Source organism: Ranitomeya variabilis, chromosome 8 (genome assembly GCF_051348905.1).
Source record: "Ranitomeya variabilis isolate aRanVar5 chromosome 8, aRanVar5.hap1, whole genome shotgun sequence".
In the NCBI taxonomy this organism is placed as follows: domain Eukaryota; kingdom Metazoa; phylum Chordata; class Amphibia; order Anura; family Dendrobatidae; genus Ranitomeya; species Ranitomeya variabilis.
The window spans coordinates 188,505,187-188,531,538 of NC_135239.1; the positions used below are offsets into that span (position 1 = coordinate 188,505,187).

At 40.6% G+C, this 26,352-nt stretch overlaps 1 protein-coding gene across 3 annotated transcripts in view; it reads right to left on the reverse strand.

Moving 5' to 3' along the window:
* The window catches only part of ERC2 (ELKS/RAB6-interacting/CAST family member 2), a 1,115,226-nt gene that overhangs the window by 1,053,525 nt on the left and 35,349 nt on the right, over positions 1–26,352 (reverse strand). For all 3 annotated transcript variants that reach the window (XM_077278496.1, XM_077278495.1, XM_077278494.1), the window contains exon 2: positions 22,741–23,546. In XM_077278496.1, the coding sequence (XP_077134611.1) occupies positions 22,741–23,394 (654 nt within the window). In that variant the 5' untranslated portion in view covers positions 23,395–23,546. The remainder of the gene's footprint in view (positions 1–22,740; positions 23,547–26,352) is intronic.

The window sequence follows — 26,352 nt, forward strand, 5'->3', positions numbered from 1 at the left end:
TAGAAAACCTTTGGAGGGAGTTGAAAATCCGTGTTGCCAAGCGAAAAGCCAAAAACATCACTGCTCTAGAGGAGATCTGCATGGAGGAATGGGCCAACATACCAACAACAGTGTGTGGCAACCTTGTGAAGACTTACAGAAAACGTTTGACCTCTGTCATTGCCAACAAAGGATATATTACAAAGTATTGAGATTAAATTTTGTTTCTGACCAAATACTTATTTTCCACCATAATATGCAAATAAAATGATAAAAAAACAGACAATGTGATTTTCTGGATTTTTTTTTCTCAGTTTGTCTCCCATAGTTGAGGTCTACCTATGATGTAAATTACAGACGCCTCTCATCTTTTTAAGTGGTGGAACTTGCACTATTGCTGACTGACTAAATACTTTTTTGCCCCACTGTATTTGTGGCAGTTCAGCTCACTCAGCGGTACATGGAGGCAGAAAACAGGAACACTTTCTCTTTAAATCTTCTGTTGATTTATTAATTAGACGGACGGCATAAACAAAACATGAAGGGAAAAGCAAATACAGCCCTTTGGGGCAAAACAGGAAAACAAAATGCTGCAACACAGTCCATACAATTGCGGGGAGCTGCCCGCTCTGGAGCAACACAGGTTATGTCACAAACCACTAGAGATCCTCTCTCCAGCCCTGCTGAACAAAGACTGCCTCTGGAGTCAAAAACTCTGGGTTTTATATCAATGACACCATCAAGCGTAGTGAAACATATCTCCCTTCCAGCACTTTACCAGTGACTTTGTCACTATACATTCATTTTTAGGCATCATTTTACACTGTCCAGCCACAAAGGGGACCGTTCCGTGTTACACCGTTATAATCTTGCAAAAAAAAAAGCAGACTCAGCCATATGTATCTATAGCCAACCCCGCAGGCATACAACTTCTACATGTCTCTTTAGGGACTGCAACATATTCAGCACATGTTTAGTAATCACATATAAGCACAAGACCAACCAGCTTACGAGGACGAGCCTGGTGCAGCAAAACCCTTCCGATGAATTAGCACATTTTTATGATTTTTTTTCTGTAGCACTTAATGGGTACAAGACTTGTTGAAGGCCTATGGAGCAGTGTAATTGCACAGGTGCATAAAAATTTAACACTTTATGACCCATGGAGTATAATAGACAAAACAAAGACGAGGGGGAGGGGGAGCCTAAAAGAAAACAGTAATTAGATCTAATTCTCAATACATAAGAAAAGAGCTCACATCTGTGGATCTTGGCAACCTGACAGTCGCTCGTATTGTCACATTATTGCTCTCTTCAAATACTTGGGAATAAATGATTATACTATGAAGTTACACGCACAACTGAAATACATATATAAAAATCTACTGCTTCTACCTATCATTTTACTGTTACATAGTAACAGTTATTGCTTAAAGGGGTTGTCCGATTTGGAAAACCCATTTTGATATACCCCAGTAAGGAGTTCTGAATTAATATTCAGGGGTCTATATCTCTTCGTCAGAATTAAGGACGCTCTGGAGGACTTGTCTTATTCTACATTACACAGACATCCTATTGGTTTAAATGGATGGTGTAATGCTTAACTTCCCCTGTGGGGGCACTGTAGGGAAACTGAACACAGTTTCCATACAGCAATCCCAAAATAGGGGCTCCAGAACCCCCAAAACAGGGCCCCGTGTGGCATGTTCGACCTCCGCAGCATTCATTGCCTATGGAACTGCCGGAAATAGCGGAACACTGCACTTGGCAGTCCCATACACGGTGAATGGAATGCGTACCTCTGCTAAATTCAGGACAGGGCTGCAGAATCACATTCTCGGGTTCCATAGCCCCGAACTCGGGATCGCTGGGAATCAAAGCAGTTGGACGCCCCATGATCAGAAGTCATCCCGTATCCTACTTGTTTTTTGGGGATTAACTCGTTAAAAATTGGTCACAGGTGATTACTATCCATTCATCCATATATTACAGTACAACGAGAATTGATTTTCCCTTTTGGTTTTTTACCTTTCTGGTACCAGTCATCTTTCAACCTTGTAAAAAATAATAGAGGTTTTATAAAAGTCTAATCCTACACTTCTCAGCGGACCGCAGAACTATATTCTAAGCTACTTGTAATTTGCATTTTGTTGCTATGATCAGATTTGACACTTGGTTACCATTCGCTATTAGTTCGTCGAGTTTCTTCACCTGAATATATTTCTAACAAAATCTGACTAATATTGCAGCATAATATTAGGAGTGGAGAACATGCGGCCGTTGGTTTTCTCCTTACCAGCTGTCAGCAAGATGCCAAAGCAGCATTTAAAGGGATTTTCCAGTGTCGGAGAACCATACTCTCTGACTACAGCTTGTTTTAAAAACAAACAAAGGGGCTTTACTCACTGTCCTCAGGTCCAGCGCCAAGTCTCCGCCATTGCTTCTTGTGTTTGTTATTGTCTGCAGTGCAAACGTCACATCCACAGCCCATATGGATTTGTGGGAGACTTCAAAATGCGGGGTGAATAGCATCCTTCTGAAAAAAAATGTTTCCCCTAACCTCACCCCGTTTACTAGCCACAACCTTTTTATACTGCCATGTCCCATCCCAGAATGTAAATCTGGATACTGGGGCTCTAGAAAGCTTTCGGGAGGCAATGGTTTTCAAGGAAGATTTTCTAAATCTTCCAGGACTGCTGGAAGACTTCCATTTTTTTCCCTCAAGGGTCTCCTATATTTTCCAGGACAGTGGGCAATTGTGGTTATAGCTGACAGTTCTGCTGCTATGGACACAGTGTCCTTATAACTATAGTCATCTACTCAATGGAGCCATAAGGTACTATGTCCAAAGATTAAGACTTAAAGGCAGGCATGTAAGTGAGGTAAAAGAAAAGGAGATACAATGAAGTGTGCAAGTCTTAAGTTAAACGGTCAAATTCCATTTTCTTTTTTGTCAGATGTTAGTAGGACAAGTGCTGATGAGCATATGCAGTAGGATGCTCTGTCATACTCCCTTTATGTGTAGAAAGGTGTGCTCTCTGAGGATATTCTGATTAATACTGGAGATACCAGGGGTGCTGAGGTAAGAAGATGCTGCTCACACTGCTGTCCACCCTGTCTATCTGATCTAATCATGGAGATACCAGGAGTGCAGAGGTAAGAAGAGGCTGCTCACACTGCTGTCCACCCGGTCTATCTGATTAATACTGGAGATTCCAGGAGTGCAGAGGTAAAAAGAGACTGCTCACACTGCTGTCCACCCTATTTGATCTTATACTCAAGATGCCAGAGGTACTGAAGCAAGAAGAGGCTGCTCACACTTCTGTCCACCCTGGCTTTCTGAACTAAGAGTGGCTGTTGTGACCTGGAGATAGGTTGACATCATGCAATATAGAATATCGACAGGGGGAGCTTCTTATTTCACCTACTCACAGGCCTATTAGCATGCAAGGATGATGTGATTGGTTAATTAAAAAAGGTATCTGGAAAGTTATTCTTATTATATATTTTCTATTCTTGGAGAACCTCTTCAACTGGGGTTTTCCTATAAAAATAGCTTCTTTCTGTACCTACTATTATGGCACATAGACATCATAGAGGTATGTGCCCCACTTGGTATTCCCTATTTTAAACCAAATTGTAAATCCATAGAGAAGCTGTGGTTCTTGTTCTGGCACAGTTAGGTAGTCCATGAATTAGTTTGGCCAATTTTGACCTTATTTCCATGGGTAGCTTAGCAGCCGGACTCCAAGCGATCAGCTGATCACATTCCTAAAATGTGAGGCCCATGGATAGGATAATATAAATATATATATATATATATATATATATATATATATATATATATATATATATATATATATATATATATATATATATATATATATATATCCATCCATTCACATAAGCATGGTCACCACGGTCAGAACTATAAGACCAAAGTTTGCAGTAAACTTTTGTTTTGTACTGAGACTCCAAAGCAAATTTCCATTATAACGTGAGTTTTCAGAGAAGGCATTACGACTGTTCTTTAAGAAATGATAACATCCATTTTATACATTCTAGAAGTCATCAAATATGGTACTTTTTAATTTATTTTACTTCCAGGACATTAATTTTATTGGAAATTATGTAATACTTACTTTTTCCTTTGGGGGTGCTGTGGGGAAATTAAACACATGTTGCCAAATTCCCCAACTATCTACAAATGATCCACAGGGTGCCAGTGGCATTATATTCAGCAATGAGAGATTGTTGGTGGATCCTTCATTTAAAAAAGGCCTTTAATTTCAAAGCAAAATTATAACATAATCCTATGTCTGGCTGTAAGACTACTAGCTGCAGCACGACAAATAGATGCTAAACTCCATCTCTTTGTCTAAGTGAGTGTGCCACTGTTATTCTTTACAGCATATTTGCAAGATTGTTAGTGTTCCTTTAACATTATTGATAAGATATGAGTGCGTCCTTATGGTTGACTTGGTTTTCTGAACTAAAACAGACACCTGATGCTCTAATTGTAACAACTTTGCGCAGGAAAGGAACAATTTACCGTTGCTATCTTTCAACCTTATTCTCTGTCATACTCGCTTACAATAACCTTGAAAGATAAGTCTGACGCTCATCACACTCTTGTGTTCCATTTTAATACTACAGGGTCCAAACTTGGCAACAGTCTTCAATTACAGTATCTTCTTGATAAAGGGATTTTTCCTCACGGTGACACAAAGCTCTGGTTATTATCTCATCCACTTACCACTCGGGAGGGTATTTCATCTGTCAATAAGTGGAGTGTAATTAAAAGTGTTTAATTATGGCTACCACCAGTGACCGAGACAGGTAGATCTAGAAAGATTGCAGTGCAGAAAGACTTTCCGACTTTCCAAAAGATAAACAGTATATACTTGTGTATGAGTAGAGATGAGGCGATCAGGCACAATTTGAATTCTCCTGATTGCTGGGATTTTCCTGGAAAATTTCATTTTCAGAGAAGAAGTTGTTCTTTAAGGATTTCTTTTTTTTTTTAAGGGATGTACAATTTGCATACTCACCTCATCGCTCACGTCTCCGTTACTCGTCGCCTCTTCTCATCACCGCCATTTGTGGTGAAATCCCATCTCCGATAAAGGCATGCGATTTGCACAGAACAACAGTGATTAGAAGATACGGTAAATCATGGACGAGTGATTGTGAGGAGTGGAGGGATCGGAGAGGGGAGTATAAGGATTTTTTATGTTTTTTAACTTTTCAGAAAAATGGCAGCCATTTTGCCATATCCACGCGGATGCAAATGGTTAAAAATCCTCATTTTTGTGAAATCAGATTTTTGTCAAAATCAATTCCACTAAATATATATGAGCTTTAAATACTGTAATAAGTTATAGAACTTACTAATATAGATCTGTTATGCCTGGTGTCCTGATTGTCAATGTCATGTCCCATGATTTGGCAATCCTACAGACAGTATTGTGTTGTTCTTGTTGTTGTTGTAGTACTGCCTTATAATAAGGTTTGCCCCCTTTAGAAATCTGTCCTTTATATCTGTAGCTTCTTATTCATCATTCTGTATGTCAGCCATGTGAATAAACCCATGTGTCTGCATCTCTGGTTCAGAATAGATTCTTTTTACTCACTAATTGTGTAGACCTCCAAGAATTCAGGAAAATAAACCTTTATCTGGAATTTTCATACGTGCGTCTGCAGTCGAGTCAAGCTAGTCAAGTTGACTCTCCCAGCAAATTCACTTCTCGTCACAGGGTTGCATTCCTTGTTGACTTTGTTAGAGTTATATCTAGGTGGTCGGCTGACCGCTCATTCCAATAACCCCCTTCTACGTATCACCTGTGATAGAACAGAAGGATAGTTTCCCTACTGAAATGAGCAATCAGCTAGCTCCATTGTCACACAGTTCTGGCCATGTGCTGACACAGGAAACACAGTCTTCTGGTGAGCACAGGATCAAAAATTACCCAGGATGGATCAGCTACCTGATTGGGGCACCTAGTGTCATTGAGTTACCCAAAAGCAGAATTCCCATCCCAGGATATACCATAAATGTATAGTAGATGTAGGGTCTATCAATAGGACTAGCACCTATATTAAAACTAGTTCTCTATTTTGCAAAGAAATGGGTATTCGGACCACCTGTCGGCTGACAGCAGCGCAAGTCATGGTCTTATTCTCAAGATAGATTATGGTCCCATTGTTGAAACCCACATCTATTATACTTTTATAATATAGTCATAAATTAAAGCACAACTCCAGTGGGTTTTTTTTTTTAATTGCACCGCTGGAGTGATGCCTTAAATGTAGTTCCCCTGCCCCCAGTCTTATACTCACCTGCCACCAACTTCATTATTTTCCAGCGTTGCTTCCATTGGTCTCCGGTGAAAAAGTGATCCATCGGCTGCTCCAGTGTTTCATGGGAGCACGGAGGTAATTTTTTAATACAAGTTTATGAAAGCCTTGTTATGGCTCACACCGACTTGCATTAAGGGTATGTGCACACGTCAGGATTTCTTGCAGAAATTTTCCTGACAAAATCCGGACATTTCTGCCAGAAATCCGCATGCGGGTTTTTATTGCGTTTTTTGCACGTTTTTTACGTGTTTTTTGTGCGTTTTTTTTGCGGATTTTATGCGGAATTTTTGCGTTTTTTTCCCTGACACTCCAATTTCATGGGAAATCCGCAAAAAATCCGCAAAAATAATGAACATGTTGCTTCTTTTTCCGGAATGCGTTTTTTTTGCGGAAAAAAAAGCAACATTTGCACAAAAAATGCAGAATGCATTCTAAATTATAGGATGCATAATGTATGTGCTTTTTATGCGGTATTATATATTTTTATTGGGGAAATCCGCAAAAAAAAACGCAAAAAATCCTGAAGAAATCCTGACGTGTGCACATACCTTTTGCCGTTTGCGTAATTAGAGCTCTGGATACATCTGCACCTAAGACTATTTTGTACGTTCCTTCAGATTTGATGGGAAGAATAGTGATGGATTCAGTGCAATTATTTTATCAAAAGAGAGATCTCACATCAGAACAAAACAGAAATCATAACACTTGGGTCACACCACACCAGCGTATATTTTATCATACGAGAGAATAGGGCAGATCATGTTCATCACGCTCTAGTTTGAGTGTGATCATAGCGTGATCCGATTTTCTCGGATGAGGAGAAGATGGAGGAAAAAAAAAATTCTCCATCTTTTCTATTCTGTCAGCTTGTGAAAAATCGGACTGAGCTCAGATGTCATCCAAGTACAGCAGGACGTTTTCCACGAACTCATTGACTTACATGGTTGAGTGTGATCCGAATATTGGATCAAATTCAACCATTCAGTGATTTTTTTCCTCGGACCGGCTTGATTCAAGGAAAGAATCGGACATGTGCACGGCCCCATATACTAACTTTGGTTAGAGTGCAATCTGTTTTGTGGGATCGCACTTCAACTGACAATGTGGACTTCTGCATGAGCCCTAAGTCAATAGGTTCTGTAGGAGGCTGGTGGCATCCACCGTACCACTGATCCAGGATTGTGCCATGATTAGATTCCTGGGTTCACCACAAGCACTGGAAGAGCGTCAATTATCATAAGGGCTCTCCAGAGTGTCTCTTTGACATTTATTGGGCAAGTATTAGGATGAAATATTATTTATTCAATAGTGTAAAAAGGTACCGTATATATATTTTTAACACAGTAGCCCAATGGAAAGGCTACTTTTCTGGACACACAGCGGCATACGTCACAGCCGTTCCTTGGATTGTCAAGACATAGTATACCTTTGACAAAAGGTTGAACATAATGTGAACTGCTCCTTGTAAAAGTACAACACAAACCAGATGTGAACACAACCAAGAAGAGCTCCACTCCTGTCCCAATTGCGTCAAATCTACCAGTTTAGGACTGAATGGGGCTGGGATACAGAACCACACACAGCCTGTGCATTGTTCTTGAAAGCCATAATGTAATTCTAGTCGTGTCTGAATGGTCGTACCGTGCGACCATGTTGTACACTCTCTCACTTTGGAAACAGGACAATAAAGAAAGCCAAAGACATATACTGTTATTTTTAACAATGATGCACTAGGAAAAGATAAAGCAAAAAAAAAAAAAACCCCTACTGACACCAAGGATAAAACTGAAATAAAACATGTGTCCTGTTTTGCAATCTACGGTAATATTCTGGAGGCACAGCTCTCAGCTTATAGGAAAATAATTGCCATGATAAGACTCCAGTATAATAAAAGCAGATTTAAAATTATGTTCATGGCGTCCAACAGCATTGTCTCCAGTACAATTTTCAAGAAGATAATAGCTCAGGCTGCAGCAAGAAAAACCAGGCGAATACAGTGTAACAAAACAGATTATCTCGATTCTGCAAAATATCCTCCATATTCCTTGCACAATTCTGATTAAAAAAGGGAGATTTCATTATATAAAATATGATTTCCACATTAGTATAGAGTATAAATTCATAGAGGAAAAAAAAAATTAGGATTATTCATACTCTGCCTTAGAGCGGGCATCCTGTTAAAATCACTCCAACAGAAGAACGAGCAGTTCTATAAATCAGTGTCAAAGGTCCTAATCGTTGCAGCAAAAGGGACATTCTGAAAACCTTGTTCATGCGTCCACTATTAAAAAAATAAATAAATACGCTGAACAAGAATCGTACCCATGGAAGGACACCATGAAGAAGACAGTTGCTGTCCAAATACCATTGCAGCCATCTCAAGTTTTCTAGAGACCACTTGAGTGTTCCACAAAGCTACAGTTGGAGGGAAAAAAAAAAAAAAAAAAGAACAGCACGTTAAAACTAAAACCTAATCCCAGATGTGCAGCATGGGGAGAAAAGCATTATGGTGGAAGGAGATCCTGATGGCTGAAACATCATAGTGTAGGAAACATTATGGTCGGGGAATGCCATGGTGGAAGAAGTGCTATGATGGGTGTAGATCATGGTGGAGGAAGCACCATGGAGGAAGGAGATCATGGTTGAGGGAAAATCATAGTGGAAGAAGCACCATGGTAGAAGGAACATCATAGTGGAAGGAGATCATGGTGGAGGGAACATCATAGTGTAGGAAACACCATGGTAGAAGGAGATCACGGTTCAGGGAACATCATAGTAGAGGATGCATCATGGTAGAAGGAGATCATGGTTGAGGGAACATCATAGTTGAGGATGCACCATGGTAGAAGGAGATCACATTTGAGGTAACATCATAGTAGAGGATGCACCATGGTAGAAGGAGATCACAATTGAGGTAACATCATAGTAGAGGATGCACCATGGTAGAAGGAGATCATGGTTGAGGGAACATCATAGTTGAGGATGCACCATGGTAGAAGGAGATCACTTTTGAGGGAACATAGTAGAGGATGCACCATGGTAGAAGGAGATCATGGTTGAGGAAACATCATAGTAGAGGAAGCACCCAGGTGGAAGGAAAATCATAGTGGAGAAAGCACTGTGATGGAGGATAATAATGGTTTAAAGCTCCTTTACTGTCTCAGTGTTTAGATGCCTTGAATTCATTGTTAAGTGACTGCAAAGAAGTATTAAAACATTTTCCAGGATGAAAGGGCAGCAGTTCCTGGCCTCATGCTGAAGAAAAATTAGGTGATGCAACAAGACAAGGACCCAAAATGGAAAAGTAAAATCAACCAAGAATAGTTTAAACTTTTCCCAACATATGACTAACATTTATGTCATCAGTTGGATCCCCATCTTTGAAGCAGGCTCAGGATCTCATCCTGTTTTCTTGCCAGCAGATGATGGCTGTGATATCCAGCCGTGGGTGAAGCCGAAACTCTGCTCATTGTTGTTAACCTCTGACAGTGACATTGCAGCGCGCGGCCTGGGAGCACCATTCTATGCACCTATTGTCTCCCTGCAATGAGATTGCTAGAAGTCTATGTTTTTTTCAATACCCGCGACACTGAAAAAGATGCAATAAAAACTGATCAAAAAATCTACTCCACAACGGCATCAATAAAAATGTCAGCTCAAGGTGCAAAAAAGCAAGCTTGTATACAGTTCCATCGACCGAAATTTGAAAATGTAATAAAAATTAAAAAAAAAAAAAAGCACAGTATATAGAATTTGGTATTGCCATAATCTTACTGACCTGGAGAGTCATATCGTGGGGTCTTTTACAGCACAATGAAGGCCATTAGAGCAAAAGCCCCCCCAAAAATTGTGAAATTGGGGGGTTGCACAATTTCACCGCATTTCAATTTTTTTTTTCCTGCGGTACATTGAATATTTAAAGCTAAACTGTTGTTCACAATTTTTATTTCATAAATCAATAATACACATGAAAATGAGAAATTTTGTAATATAGCTTATCAGATAAATCTGCTTTGGTCTCCTTCTGGACTGATCTTTCACCCTCAATTCATGGGTGAAATATGTATTAAGTGATGACATGCCTCATACTGAGATAAGAGATCACATTTGGTGCTTTTAAAATTCTATGGAGAGAGGAGGCGGAGGAGCTAGAAGCAGGCACAAACATTCTGCTGCAATTTCTCCTGAAACGACAGTTACTCTTCTCTGTAGAACTTTAGGAGCTCCAAATGTTTGAGGGACAAAAGCGCACACGCATAGATCAGTATCGCCTGGTAAAGATAGCGAAAGGCAGAAGTATGTGCTCACTTGGCGGCGTTGTGTGAAAACACAACACCTGTTGAAGCGTGCAACTGTTGCTGCGGCCCCGTGGCTAGAGGAAAAAACTTCTATATGAGGAGGATGATATCACATTGAAAGGACTGCATTTCGGTAAATGAGAGGCCTTTTGAGCTCCAAAAATGTTATTTCTCAAATTTGTTTCTGCTCCTTTCTCAAGGTTAAAATAAAAAAAAAAAATTGCTTTTTATCATGACAAAAGCACTTGTCCAGCGCCAATAAAAAGAGCAAAAGTTCAGGATTGGAACGCTGGAACAATAAAGAACCATTTTGGACCTCAAAAGGCTTCTCATTTACCGCAGTGCAGCCCGTACAACAGGATATTGTCCTCCTCTACTAACTGTCATCTTCTATCTCAGTAATGGTAAAATACATATTTACTGAAGACAGGTTTTACCCTTGAATTGAAAATTTTCAGAATCAATGACCAGTTCAGGAGGAGAAAGTAGCAGACTTCTATGATCAGAATTTAAAAAAATAAAATATAATAAAAACTTTGTGATATATCTTATGTCAACTTTTGATGAAAAAATAAATAAATAATATAACGATGGTTACTCTTTAACCCCTTCACCCCAAAGCCTGTTTTCACCTAAGTGACACGGCCAATTTTTACAATTCTGACCACTGTCACTTTATGAGGTCATAACATTGAAACGCTTCAACGGATCCTGGTGATTCTGAGATTGTTTTCTCGTGACATATTGTACTTTATGATAGTGGTAAAACTTCTTCGATATGACTTGCATTTATTTGTGAAAAAAACAGAAATTTGTCTAAAATTATGAAAATTTAGCAATTTTCACATTTTTCGTTTTTATGCCCTTAAATTAGAGAGTTATATCACATAATATAGTTAATAAACAACATTTCCCACATGTCTGCTTTACATCAGCACAATTTTGGAAACATAATTTTTTTTTGTTAGGGAGTTATAAGTGTTAAAAGTTGACCAGCGATTTCTCATTTTTGCAACAAAATTTGCAAAACCATTTTTTTTACGGACCACCTCACACTTGAAGTGACTTTGAGGGGTCTATATGACAGAAAATGCCCAAAAGTGACACCATTCTAAAAACTGCACCCCTCAAGGTACTCAAAACCACATTCAAAAAGTTTATTAACCCTTCAGGTGCTTCACAGGAATTTTTGGAATGTTTAAAAAAAATTGAACATTTAACTTTTTTTTCACAAAATTTTTACTTCAGATCCAATTTGTTTTATTTTCCCAAGGGTAGCAGGATAAATTGGACCCCAAAAGTTGTTGTGCAATTTGTCCTGAGTACGCTGATACTTCATATATGGGGATAAACCACTGTTTGGGCGCATGGCAGAGCTCGGAAGGGAAGGAGCGCCATTTGACTTTTCAATGCAAAATTGGCTGGAATTGAGATCGGAACCCATGTCGTGTTTGGAGAGCCCCTGACGTGCCTAAACAGTGGAAACCCCCACAAGTGACACCATTTTGGAAAGTAGACCCTCTAAGGAACTAATCTAGATGTGTGGTGAGCACTTTGAACCTCCAAGTGCTTCACAGAAGTTTATAATGTAGAGCCGTAAAAAAAAATAATATTAATTTTCACAAAAAATGATCTTTTTGCCCCAAATTGTTTATTTTCCCAAGGGTAGCAGGATAAATTGGACCCCAAAAGTTGTTGTGCAATTTGTCCTGAGTACGCTGATGCTTCATATATGGGGATAAACCACTGTTTGGGCGCATGGCAGAGCTCGGAAGGGAAGGAGCGCCATTTGACTTTTCAATGCAAAATTGGCTGGAATTGAGATCGGAACCCATGTCGTGTTTGGAGAGCCCCTGACGTGCCTAAACAGTGGAAACCCCCACAAGTGACACCATTTTGGAAAGAAGACCCCCTAAGGAACTTTTCTAGATGTGTGGTGAGTACTTTTAACCCCCAGTTGTTTCACTAAAGTTTAGAATGTAGCGCTGTGAAAATTAAAAAATAATTTTTTCTTTCCACAAAATGATGTTTTAGCCCGCAATTTTTTTTTCCCCAAGGGTAACAGGAGAAATTGGACAACAAAAGTTGTTGTCCAATTTGTCCTGAGTACGCTGATACCCCATATATGGGGGGGAACCACTGTTTGTGCGCACGGCAGAGCTCGGAAGGGAAGGAGCGCCGTTTGAAATGCAGACTTAGATGGATTGGTCTGCAGCTGTCATGTTGCATTTGCAGAGCCCCTGATGTACCTAAACAGTAGAAACCCCCCACAAGTGACCCCATATTGGAAACTAGACCCCCCACGGAACTTATCTAGATGTGTTGTGAGAACTTTGAACCCCCCAAGTGCTTCACTACAGTTTGTAACGCAGAGCCGCGAAAATAAAAAATATATTTTTTTCCACGAAAATTATATTTTAGCCCCCATGTTTTTATTTTCCCAAGGGTAAGGCTGGTTTCACACTTGCGTTTTTATCTGCATGCGTTTTTAAAAAAACGCATGTGTGAAAAAACGCATGTAAACGCGGTAAAACGCATGCGTTTTTTAGACGCATGCGTTTTTATAGAAAAACACAAGAAAACAAGAAAAACCAAAAAACCCTACCCCTACCCCTACCCCTACCCCTAACCCTAACCTGAAATACGTGGCACTGAAATACGTGGTACTGAAATACATGGCACTGAAATACGTTTATATACGTATATACGTGCCACGATATTTCAGTGGCCACGTATATAAGTGCCACGATATTTCAGTGGCCACGTATATAAGTGACACGTATATAAGTGACACGTATATAAGTGACACGTATATAAGTGACACGTATATAAGTGACACGTATTTCACGTAAATGCCACGATATTTCAGTGCCACGTATTTCACTGAAATATCGTGGCACTTAAATACGTGGCACTGAAATACGTGGCACTGAAATATCGTGGCACTGAAATATCGTGGCACTGAAATATCGTGGCACTGAAATACGTGGCACTGAAATACGTGGCACTATGACTGTCAGAAAATGTTCATTAAACGGTTAGGGGTGAGTTTAGGGGTAGGGTTAGGGTTTGGATCCCTTTATCACCTTGATGGTGGTGGGTGACTTTTCAGTGTGTGTTCTGGTTTTTTTCTATAAAAACGCATGCGTTTTTAACGCAAACGCATTGAGATCGGACGCCATGTCGCGTTTGGAGAGCCCCTGATGTGCCTAAACAGTGAAAACTCCCCAATTCTATCTGAAACCCTAACCCCAACCCTAACCCCTGCCCTAACCCTAGCCCTAACCCCAACCCTAACCCTAGCGCTACTTTCACACTAGCGTTTTTTTTGCATACGTCGCAATGCGTCGTTTTGGCGAAAAAACGCATCCTGCAAAGTCATCTGCAGGATGCGTTTTTTCCCCATAGACTAACATTAGCGACGTATTGACACGTCGCAAGCGTCGTGCGACGGTTGCGTCGTGTTGTGGCGGACCACTGGCAGCAAAAAACGTTACATGTAACTTTTTTTGTGCCGACGGTCCACCATTTCCGACCGCGCATGCGCGGCTGGAACTCCGCTCCCATCTCCCCGCACCTCACAATGGGGCAGCGGGTGCGTGGAAAAACAGCATCCGCTGCCCCCGTTGTGCGGCGCTTGCACAGTATGCGTCGGTATGTCGGGCCGACGCAGCGCGACGGCCCCGTACCGACGCTAGTGTGAAAGTAGCCTAACGGGAAAATGGAAATAAATATATTTTTTTAAATTTTATTATTTTTCCCTAACTAAGGGGGTGATGAAGGGGGATTTGATTTACTTTTATAGAGTTTTTTGGGTGGATTTTTATGGTTGGCAGCCATCACACACTAAAAGACGCTTTTTATTGCAAAAAATAGTTTTTGCATCACCACATTTTGAGAGCTATAATTTTTCCATATTTTGGTCCACAGAGTCATGTGAGATCTTGTTTTTTGCAGGACGAGTTGACGTTTTTGCTGGTACCATTTTCGGGTACATGACATTTTTTGATCGCTTTTTATTCCGATTTTTGGGAGGCAGAATGAACAAAAACCAGCAATTCCTGAAATTCTTTTAGGGGGGGCGTTTATACCATTCCACGTTTGGTAAAAAGGATAAAGCAGTTTTATTCTTCATGTCAGTACGATTACAGCGATACCTCATTTATGTAATTTTTTTATGTTTTGGCGCTTTTACACAATAAAAACTATTTTATATAAAAAAATAATTGTTTTTGCATCGCTTTATTCTGAGGACTATAACTTTTACATTTTACTGCTGATGATGCTGTATGGCAGCTTTTTTTTTGCGGGACAAGATGACGTTTTCAGCGGTACCATGGTTATTTATATCCGTCTTTTTGATCACGTGTTATTCCACTTTTTGTTTGGCGGTATGAGAATAAAGCGTTGTTTTTTGCCTCTTTTTTTTTTTTTTTACGGTGTTCACTGAAGGGGTTAACTAGTGATATAGTTTTATAGGCGGGGTCGTTACGGACGCAGCGATACTAAATATGTGTACTTTTATTGTGTGATTTTTTTTTTATTTAGATAAAGAAATGTATTTATGGGAATATTTTTATTTTTTTTTCTTTATTTAGGAATTATTTTTTTTACACATGTGGAAATTTTTTTTTTTTACTTTTTTACTTTGTCCCAGGGGGGGGGACATCACAGATCGGTGATCTGACAGTGTGCACAGCACTCTGTCAGATCACCGATGTGACAGGCACATTGCAGAGGCTTGCCGGCGCCTGCTATGAGGAATTCTCAGCAGACGCCGGCAAGCAGGGTCATCTCATGACCCGGAAGGAGTCCCGCGGCCATCTTGGATCCGGGGACTCCTTCCAGGTCACCGGAGCAGCGCGATCTCATCGCGTTGCTCCGGTGGGAGAGCACAGGGAGCCCCCGTCCCTGCGCGATCCCCCTCTATGCCGCTGTCACTATTGACAACGGCATCAGAGGGGTTAAATGCCCGCGATCGGCGACAGCGCCGATCGTGGGCATTGCTGCGGGGTGTCAGCTGTCATATACAGCTGACACCCGCACCCGATCACCGCGGCGCTCAGCGCGAGACCGCGGTGATTGGGGCGCCGTACTAGTACTGTGGCTGGCACTAATGCAGTGCCGGCAGCGCAGTACTAGTACGGCGCATGTCACGAAGGGGTTAAGCACAAATATATTATAGAAATTTTACTTGCACTAGAACAACATAAACATGATGAAAAGATTATATATTATTACCATAAATATTTTAATAAATGACTAATAATAACTAGGGCTCATTAGACTTTACTTTGCCAATGATGTTTCTTATTTTCTTATTCTTATCTCATGCAAAAACATGCAAGCAATGTCTAAAAAAGAAGGTAGCCAAGCAATGAGGTGCAGTAAATATTTTGATAGTTTACTGCCAATACTTAGTGTAATATTGGGCATAAAACTAGGCTTACTTGTAGTACAAAAGGTCATTACTGCCAATGGGGGCCACATAATAACATTAAGGGCCAATGCACAAGGCAAAGCCAAGAGCACAAACCTTGTACCCCACTATTTTAAATCCCTAGCTGTTCATTTGCTACCTAACAACAAGATCGGGTCAGTGACAGATTAGCATCACTCAGACACATTGTTAATCTATGTTGGCAATGGCCTGAGATACACTGGAGATAAACTGTGACAACCTGTGTATGTGATGCCGAGAAAGCTAGATAAACGTTCAGGGTTATTTAATGAGTATATTTTGACGTATATGGAGAAAAACTAAAATTATAATTATATATATTTATCTCTAACACCAGATTTGGTACATCGAATGGCAATTTATAGAGAAAGAATATATGCATGGTGTTCACATCAGCGTTACAAGAACTACCAGTACCTCGTCATGTTGTCAGGCTATGACAGTCTTCGGTAAGGAAGGGAGGCCTCAAATTGCCCCTGGAACTGTGACCCTAACAATCCCTGTGCCGGGGGTGCTCTTGATGGTAGAGAGAGGGCCGAGTCTCCAACCTTTCTATGCTTCTGATATGCCATAAGCTGGCCCTCTCCCTCCCACAGGAGACCTGGGACAGATATGTTAGTGTATAAATACTTAAGACAAACAGGGATGACAGAAAGCAACTTGCATACAAAAACAATCACCAAGGGTAGGGAGGAATATATGAAAGGATAGGCATGTATATACCCAAAAACAGCAGACAACAATCTCCAGCAGCAACTAAGAATTCCAACTTCAGCACAACAACTCCAGCAAGCCAGGAAGTAAACTTTCTCAGGCAGGTGTGAGAAGGTCTGGCCAGGTTTTATAGAGAGAGAAAACGAGCAGATCACTAGCGGTTGTGAAAAGGAGCTGCCTGTCTCCAACCAGCATACAAAGTCATCAACCTTTTCAGCAATGTAGGAAACGAAGTCCATTTAATAAGAGAAACAAAAACACATGAGCTATATGGAAGGCCTGCGATTCCCAAAGCGTAATGATCGCCTAACCCTAGATCTCCTGGAAGGACGTGACACATTCATGACATATGTCCACTTTGCACCAGTCATTCATGTCCTTCACCAGATGTTATAGTAAAATACATACTTACCATCCTTGAAGGACCAGAAGACATTTTATGTTATAGTGATCCACTCGTACATCAACTATTATATTCCTCGGCATTACACAAGCGATGTGTATGTGATTGTGGGAGATCTCTCGCTGCTTATCATATGTTATATTACTGCTTTGAGCTTTTAGTAGCTATTAGCGGCTGCATACAACGGAGCACTTTGCAAACCCAAGGGATAGCAGTTGTCACATCTTACTTTGTCATGACAACCTCGTCTACACCAAATCCCTCTGCCCCATGGCAACCTTGGCTCAACAAGTCGCCGCATGCTTTTTTACATTTTTCTCAAAAATCTTTATACCCCACACAAGTTTGATTCATAAAATATTCTTATTTGGAGCATATACATTGGGATTTGTGAAATCGAGCATCCTACGTTAATGAGATATATCGCCCCTGTTGTCACATCCCTATGTCTCAGGAGAATAGCACCTACAATTCAGGAAAAAACACATACACGTCATATCCCCATGACACCCTACTTACGTCCTCATGACAGCTATCTGCACACATCGGATGACTTAAAGCATATGGACACTTTTGCAATAATTTTTCTAAATGTTTACTCGTTTCCCCAAATGCAAAATTAGGCAACGCTATATAGATCTGATAAAAATCTTCAAGTCGTACGTCAGGAAAACTTTATTCCGATAGAATTGGCAATCAATGACTAAGGACTAGGTCAGAGTCTAAAATGCGTAGGTACTTTGCATATCACTGTTGGATGTATCCGGAGATGTAAATTTCCCTTCTAATCATATCGGAATAACTTTATATTTTTTATTGGTTGTGCCAAGTCTTGCAAAAGTGGCTAGGATCGCAGTGTTTCAGTAGGGTTGAGCTGGTTTTCTTCTGCGATTGCAACTTTCTATATAGTCTTTCCATTAAACATTTAATTTCCTACTATCTTACTGATATAAAGTCTAACTCATAGCTGGCTGTTCTGCTGCTTCTAACTTAGATCTGACAACACACTGCTCTTAGCAATGTCAATTCTCTCTTCTTTGCCCGTCCCTTCTCCGAGTGTTAGCTATCTATTCTTTGGGAGTCACCTATCGGCTGACCAATGCTTTGGATGATGGTCAGTCGGGCTGTTATCTCCACCTACTCCTATATACAGAGGAGCTTTGACTTTGTCGAGTGCTCCTCCAAGTGTTGAGCCACTGCCTGACATCTCGGGTGAGAGCTTATCTCGCGGGAACAAAAGGATCGGCAGTTCGAAATTGGACATGCCAAAATCATCATCTCCCCAAAAAAGAAAATGTTGGGGGGTGGAGTCGAGGGACTCATATACATTAGACTGTTGGATAAGCTTGCTGATATGGGCAAGGAGGTTAAATATGAAGGGCAGTGTGGGAAGGAGGGCATATCCATATCTTCAGGGGAAAATGCACAAGATATACTGTTTCACAGTATAGATATAGAGGAGGGCAAACATGTGGCTGTCTGCAACAAGATGCGGTAAAGGCTGTGTATTAGTGTAGAAATAAGGGATATAAATAATGGGATCAAGGTGGACTTGGACTGTAAGAGGAAAATCACTCCAGGAATGAGGTTGTGCTGATACACGAGAGCTAGTGAAGGCAGCAGGATTCTAGAGCCAAAGAACTTGCATCGTGCATGAGTAGAACTAGGATGGAAATGCACACATGTGAAAAGTCATAAACTAGGAGCAGTTTAGAAGAGTACTAGAAGAAGCCCTCCTACTCCCATCAAAGTTTTTATCCTCTTAATATATTGCAGCCATCATATTAAAAATCACTGTGTACTTACAATTGCTCATGTTGCCTTTCTACCCAGCTAATTATTTTCCATTCCATTAGGTCTATGACATCACATGATTATAAACTATCTGTATCCTTATAAGCTCCATAAAGAAACATAAAGTCTCTTTTCCCTGCATGAGTCATTCCCCTCTTCAACTCCTGACCTGGCTGCTCTGCTCTCCTTCCCTCCCCCCATAGACTTTTCAGTGATGTAGAAATGTAGTTCTTATGATGACTCGGGGGGGGGGACTTCCTGTTTCTGTATAGAGCTTAGGAGGATTCAGCTACTCTATTTTTAATTAAATGTCATACCTAATGGACTATTGTAAAAGAGAAGAATTAGCTAAGCAGAAAGGCAAAATGAGCAATTGTAAGTATAGAGTGCTATATAATATGATGACTGCAATATATAAAGACGATACAAATTTTGATGGGAGGAGGAGTGCTTCTTTAAATCTGACCTAACCCCTTCGATGAATTCTCTTGAGTTTTTCTACAACGCAACCTTCACTGTCATGATTCCCAATGGCAGGGACATGGGCAAAAACGGACCAGCTCTAGGAAGATGGTATCTCAGGTATCCGCAATGCTGAACCTAACACGCAAATAAAAGTAGCCAGGGGGTGTGCCTACGTTGTATCCCTAGACACCTCGCGCCAGCCGGAGAGCTAACTACCCCTATAAGAGGAATACACAGACCTGGCTTGCCTCCAGGGAAACCCCAAAAGTTATAGTAGCCCCCCACATGTAATAACGGTTAGGTAAGAGGAAAACACAAACGCAGTATGAATATAGATTCAGCAAAGTGAGGCCCTCTGACTAGATAGATGAAAATACAAAAGAGGACTTCGCGGTTACCTCAAAACCCTAAGCAGCCATCCTGAAACTACCTTAACTCCGTTATCAACTCATGACACCGGAGTAGTAATTTCAGATCACTAGAGCTTCCAGCAGCACGAGAAATATAAATGCATGCTGGACAAAACAAACACAAAAAGCCAAAGATTTCAACTTAGCTGAATTGCAGACTTGGAGCAGGTAGCAAGCAACAGAGATGCTCTGGTAACATTGATTGCCGGCACTAGAGTGACTGAGAAGCCAGACTAAATAGGAAACTCCCAATTTCCTGATGAAAACAGGTGCACTGGAAACACAAGACCAAAGTCAACCAGTACCACCAGTAGCCACCAGAGGGAGCCAAAAACAGAATTCACAACACTTCACTTTACCAGGTAAGAACTATCCAAAAACCAATTCACGGCCTGAACATAACCCATTTTAAATGCATAAAAATTAATGTATTCACGTTATAATAACTAGCTCACAGTGATGTATTACCCTATCACCTGAGATATAGTTTGTTATAATAAATTACTACAGCAGATAATTAACACATTGCAAACAAACAAAAAAAAAGGTTGTAAATAGAGTAAGCTCTAAATTTATTTATTTTTCTTATGTTGATGAATCTGATGCCAAAGTATCATATATAAAAATGAAAATAAGGATAAGAAATAAGTGCCTAAATCATCTTATATTAAAAAGAAAAGAAATAAAGTGTGAGAAGATGCAACTACTACTGGGCAGATACAGATAGGTTTGCTAATTTCTATACTGATTTCCAGGAAGGAAATTATACAACGGCATCAGTCAAATTGATTTATCATGTAGAAATGTAATTTGCGGTATGGATAAAAATATATATTTTCTCATCTATCAATGTATCATTATTGAAAATAAATGCTTTCACTTACATGGTCAGGTAGAAGATGGGGTAAAAAAATATTGTTAAATTTCTTAAAACTTATTTCAAGGGGTTATCCGGCCTTAGGGTGAGTGTCCACGGTAAGTAAATGCTGCGTGATTGACGCTGCAGCGTCAAACACGCAGCGTCCAGATGTTCCAGCATAGTGGAGGGGATTTTGTGAAATCCTGTGTCCACTATGCGTGGAAACCCGCACGCGGCGGCCCTGCGACTCCGGACATGCTGCGCGTCTTTTCAGATCGCAGCATGTCCGTGCTACCTGCGGTGACGCAGGGCCCTATGGCGAGGGGTGCAATGATCCCGGATGTGTACAGTACACATCCGGCATGATCGCGTCCCAGAAAGGGGGCGGGGCTTAGCGCTGAGCGGCTTCGCCGCTGCGCCGATACCGCCGGCCATCCTGAGCGTGGACACGCAGCCTTAGGCTGCAAGTCTGCAGTCACTTTATGTCAGACAACCCCTTTAATCCTGCACCACTCTCCTGGTCTCTGCTAGTCTCCGCTTAATTCCCTGCAGCTGATCGTATGCTTACCTCAAAGCCATAGTCAATCACTGGAATCAGTGGTCTCTTGCCATACATGCAGATGTCACCGCTCAGCCTAGTGATTGGCTGCAGCAGTCAGAGTGTTAAACAGTGCAGATCCTGGATCGGCACAGATTAAACAGGTTTTTTTGTTTTTTTTTAAAGCATTCCCAGCATTTAAAAACAAACTTTAAAGAAGCAAGCCCTTTAAAGAAGACATGTCACCAGGTCAAATGTAGCCCCATTTCCTGCTCTCATCTTAACCCCTACGCACCCCATCGTATGCCGCTTTTTGTTTTCTTAAAATCCGCCGTACAGTTCCAGAGATATGCGCCTTTTTAGTGCAAATTTGTATGGCCTTTACCAAGGGGGTGGTACTCATAGGTTATGTATGCAGAGTAGCCTTAAGACACGCCCCAGAGGATCCTGTGAGCAATGCCCATTTATGAAGAGCATGCAAATCAGCACCAAATAAAAATGCCCATATCTCTAGATCTGTTAAAGATACAAAAAGTGGCAGAGGAAAAACTGTCCAATGTTGACCTGGAGACTGGTCCCATTTAATGAAAACTCATTTTTTATTATTGTGCCAGTATCTAAAAGAAAAAATGTAGGTAACTTTGAAAACAATCGTAATACATTTTGTTTGCTGCTGCCATGCAGGCTTATACATCTCCATAGTTAAAGAGGTTATCCAGTACTTTTACACTGACGGCCTATCCTTTGGATAGGTCATCAATGTCTGATCAGCCGGGATCCGGCACCCCTGTCGATCAGCTGTTATCAGTGGAGACAGCCGCTGGCCAGGAGTACTTACTTGCGAAATTGGCCGTCTACTTATAGTGGCTGCCATAGAGTACTGCACATCTGCCTTCTATACAAATCAATAGGAGGCAGATGTCAAATACCAAACCCCGGCCAGTACAAGTAGACGGCCGGCTCCGCAAGTAGGTATTTCTTGCCGTCTGCCATCGTTACAGATAACAGCTGATTGGCGGGAGTGCCGGGTGCACAAAATAAGCCAAATTGAAAGCATGATTGCAAAGTTGGACTTTACCCTTAAATAGAAAAGGTGGAAAAAAATAAGATGTCCCTATGGGCTACTACTGAGAACTCCTACTAAGCATGCTTTTTTTATATAGCTCTGTTTTGGACGATTGGCAGATTCTAAAAAAAATTATGCAAGGAGTTAATTTCACGCAGTTTAACATCAAACAACTTCTTCAAGTAAAAATGTAAAGCTGTCACTATTTACACTTTCCTACAAAAAAATTAATTAAAAAAAGGTATCGTAACTTACAGCTCACACTTCTGCATTCAACAGAGAATAACATAAAAGGGAAATGTATCTTATTCTTCACTCTAAATTATTAAAATGAAAATGCCCCATGTTAATCTCAAAAACGACTCTTCTACAACCCGCATTCAAGAAAAATACCTGATTTTCCTCGTGAGACACCCTCATTTGCTCCTTCAGGACGGACATCCTTGCAGCCTCCTCCTTTCGGAGGACTCTTTCCTTCTTGAGCTCTGGGCTCCAAAATGTTTTAATACTGTTCATGGAAGATCCAAGTTTGCTGTCTTTAATGTCCAGCTCTTTTCTTAGCAGCTCATTTTCCCTCTGTAGGTCCTTCAGTTGAACCTGAAGATCAAGCATGGTGTTGTCTCTCACCTGTCTTAACATAGAAGGAATCTGGTGATGATGGTGGTGGTGATGAGCAGAGCTGGTCAAGCCTATATGGTCAGTGTAGGACAAGACATCTGTGTGTGAAAGACCAGCAGAGGCAATATTTGGACTGCTTCCCATGGCTGTGACTCTTCCACCATAGACAGCTCTATTCGTAGCCCTTCCAAGAGTCATGGTTCCTTTCGGAAAAGCTGTAGACGCCACACCCTCATGGTCACTCAAGTACATGGGTCCAGACGTTGCATAGGCTGCATTAAGAGACTGAATGTTCTCCATTGACAGCGTTTTACCTGCTCCCCCTCCACTGCTTGTTCGTCTATGGCCCAAACGAGGTGATCTTGGCAAACGAGGCGATCTGGAAGGACTGCCTTCCAAATTAGTGATTGTACGAGCACTTCCATACATAGCTGTGCTGTATTGTAGTCCCAGACAGGAAAAAAAAATGATTAGGAATAATATTAAAAACGAGGATTAGGATGTCTATCTCAGCATCTAGAGATCTGCTTGAGATGTCATTGTTCTTTTTTCATTATGAAGACCCTTCAAGCAATGGCAACCTAGAAAGAAAAACAAGCAGAATACATTATTTAACCAGCGAGGAATAACAAAGTCAATGTCACGAAAAGGTTAAATGATACTGATTTTCAAGAGTTCAGGATCAAGTGCCATTACTTAGAAAAGCGAATTTACAAAGTCATGCTGTTCTCAAAACTTAATTGATTGCGTGAAACTCTTGACATTGCCATAGGATTCTGCAGGAAGCAAGAAAACATTCTTGTTAATAAAAAAAATAAAAAAAATCATGGCATCTTCATTACTTAAATGGGTCTGTGCTGCACTGCCACGTATTGCCTTACTAATGGACAAGGCACTGGGAAAATCTGCACATCAATGTTTGTACAAAGTACAAGAAACTACAGCAAAACCAAAGAAATGAGCCGGGGCATAAGTTGGAGAACAAAATATGTAGTGTACTACTAAGGCCGGGGTCACACTTGCGAGTGTGATGCGAGAAACTCGCGCAAGTCTTTCACCTCAATACCCAGCACTGCCGCCAGCACTAGGTACCGAAGCGTTCAGCCGCATGTATTTCTGTGCAGCTGAACGCTCCGGTCCCGAGTGCCGGCAGCAGTGCCGGGTATTGAGGCTCAAGTTTCTCGCATTGCACTCGCAAGTGTGACCCCAGACTAAGGGTAAAATCCACCACAATTTTGCCACTCTGGAATTTCCACAGAGGATATGTCTTTTTGGAATATACGCGTAAAAGACACAGTTTTTTTTTTAAGGGTTGAGTTCAACCAATTAAAGGTCTGTTCCAATCAAAAGCACTTACGGCATGTTAAGCTAGGGTCACTTGGTTTTTCGTAGGCTGAAAACTTGGATGAGTTTTTCAAGCAAAATGCGCTCTCTCTTTTTCCCCAATTTTTTTTTCCTGAAGGTTTTCTTCCGCACTGTGTTTAGCACATGACAGTGTAAAAATTGTGTAATCTGATTCAAAGAAGTAGCATGTCAGGCTAGGTTCATGCAGAGTTTTCTGTGGAGGATTTTGTAGCAGATCTGCTCCACAGTCTTACTCTAAAACCCTTCCTATTCAATACAATGGAAAATCTCCATTGCTGTTCATAAGTATTTAAGATTTCTTTTTCAATGAGCTTTTAAAACCTTGCTGTGGGGGGAAAAAAAAAAAAAAAGGGAAGGGGTATGTCCAGGCTCGGACTGGCCCATAGGGTAACAGGGGGAATCCCCCGGTGGGTCCTTGTGCAGATCTGGGCCCGCAACCCCATTGTATGGGCAGTGCCTTCATAATTCGCATGATTGACTCTGTACAGAAATAAAGCAGCATCTCATCACTCATTAACCAAACGACCCAATCTATTATTATATAGAGATATAGGTAAATTTGTGAATGAAGGCAGTATAATGTTTGTATGCAGGTGAAAAGTGGGCCCCCAAAGTCAATGTCACTGGTGGGCCCTTGGCACCCCAGTCCGACACTGGGTAGGTCACTCCTTGAATGTGGATTGGAAGTTGCTCCACAGTTGACGCTGTCAAGACAAAACATTTCGAAAAGCTTTTCCAAACTATATTAGGAAATGCTTCAAGTTAAAAAAAAAAAAAAGGCCTCCAAAAAAATAATAATGTAGGAGCATTTCTTGCAGTAGATTCCTTTTAAAAAAAAATAACTTGTTGGAATTTTCAGCTTCCCAAAAATTCTGTGTGACCTTACCCTAAAGGATATGCTATAAATGTATGGTTTGAGAGTGTTCCACTTGCATCCATCTCCCACATCTATTTCCAGAATTAAGTTCTCATACAGCCAGTGTCTGACACACGCTGCCAAGGATCGGGCGGAATGCATCAGCGGTCAGGTTCACTTTAACAAATTTCTCAATTCTCTACCATAGGGCTAATATATGATTCGTTATACATCATGGCATCCATTATTACCTATATTTTGGTATTGCGTCATCAGAAAACCACTAATATGAGCCTTTAAAAAGGAAAATTCCAAGTTGTCTTTCTGCTGTAACCACCAGTGATCAGCAAGTGTTCTATTCCCCTACAGCACTCCTAGAGGAGAAATAAAGAATTACACGGTTTAATCTAAATCAATAGACTTTTCATGAAATGTATGAATGTGCCCAGTGACTCAGAGACATCGCTCTATGTAACTGATGTCCACTTTGGCTGATTTAATTCATTATTCTGAATTTGAAAACCCCCTGTAATGAGGCTCCTGAATGAGGGACCACCCTTCTATTAGATCTCCCTAATGTATGTAATTTCCAAAACATCTGAACTCTAAATCTTGAAAGCCAGGAGTGTTTTATTTTATTTTATTTTTTATTTTTTGCAAAAAAACTGTTGATTAAAAAGAAACTTTCCCTAGATACACATTTTAAAAGGATTTTTTTCCACTTTCCAATTATAATATATTCCGTAACATAGTGTTAAATCGTGAATAGTTCTTTTATGTAGCTGCAAATGAAAAAGGTAGAAATAGTATTAAAAGATCTAAAAACATCTTTTGAGATAACGGTGATACAAAAAGAAAAATAAGAGCGCGAGGCACATCAATGGGTGATGAGAACTTCCCGCACTAGTCAAGTGAAAGGAACAGTTTGAAGAACCTCAGAACAGCGTGGTGTCACTTCGTGAGCCGAGACATGCAAGATTTTTGATCTTCTAACCTCTAAATGCATAAAATATCAGGCCTGTAAGATTGAGAATTGACGTTTTACAGTCTGATTATACAGTAGTACCAGTAAGTATAGCAATATATGAAACATTCTAAGTAATGGGAATTCTAGGCTCCAAATTATCTTCCTAGTAGGATGCTATCCAGGTCTGGCAGTAAGGCTA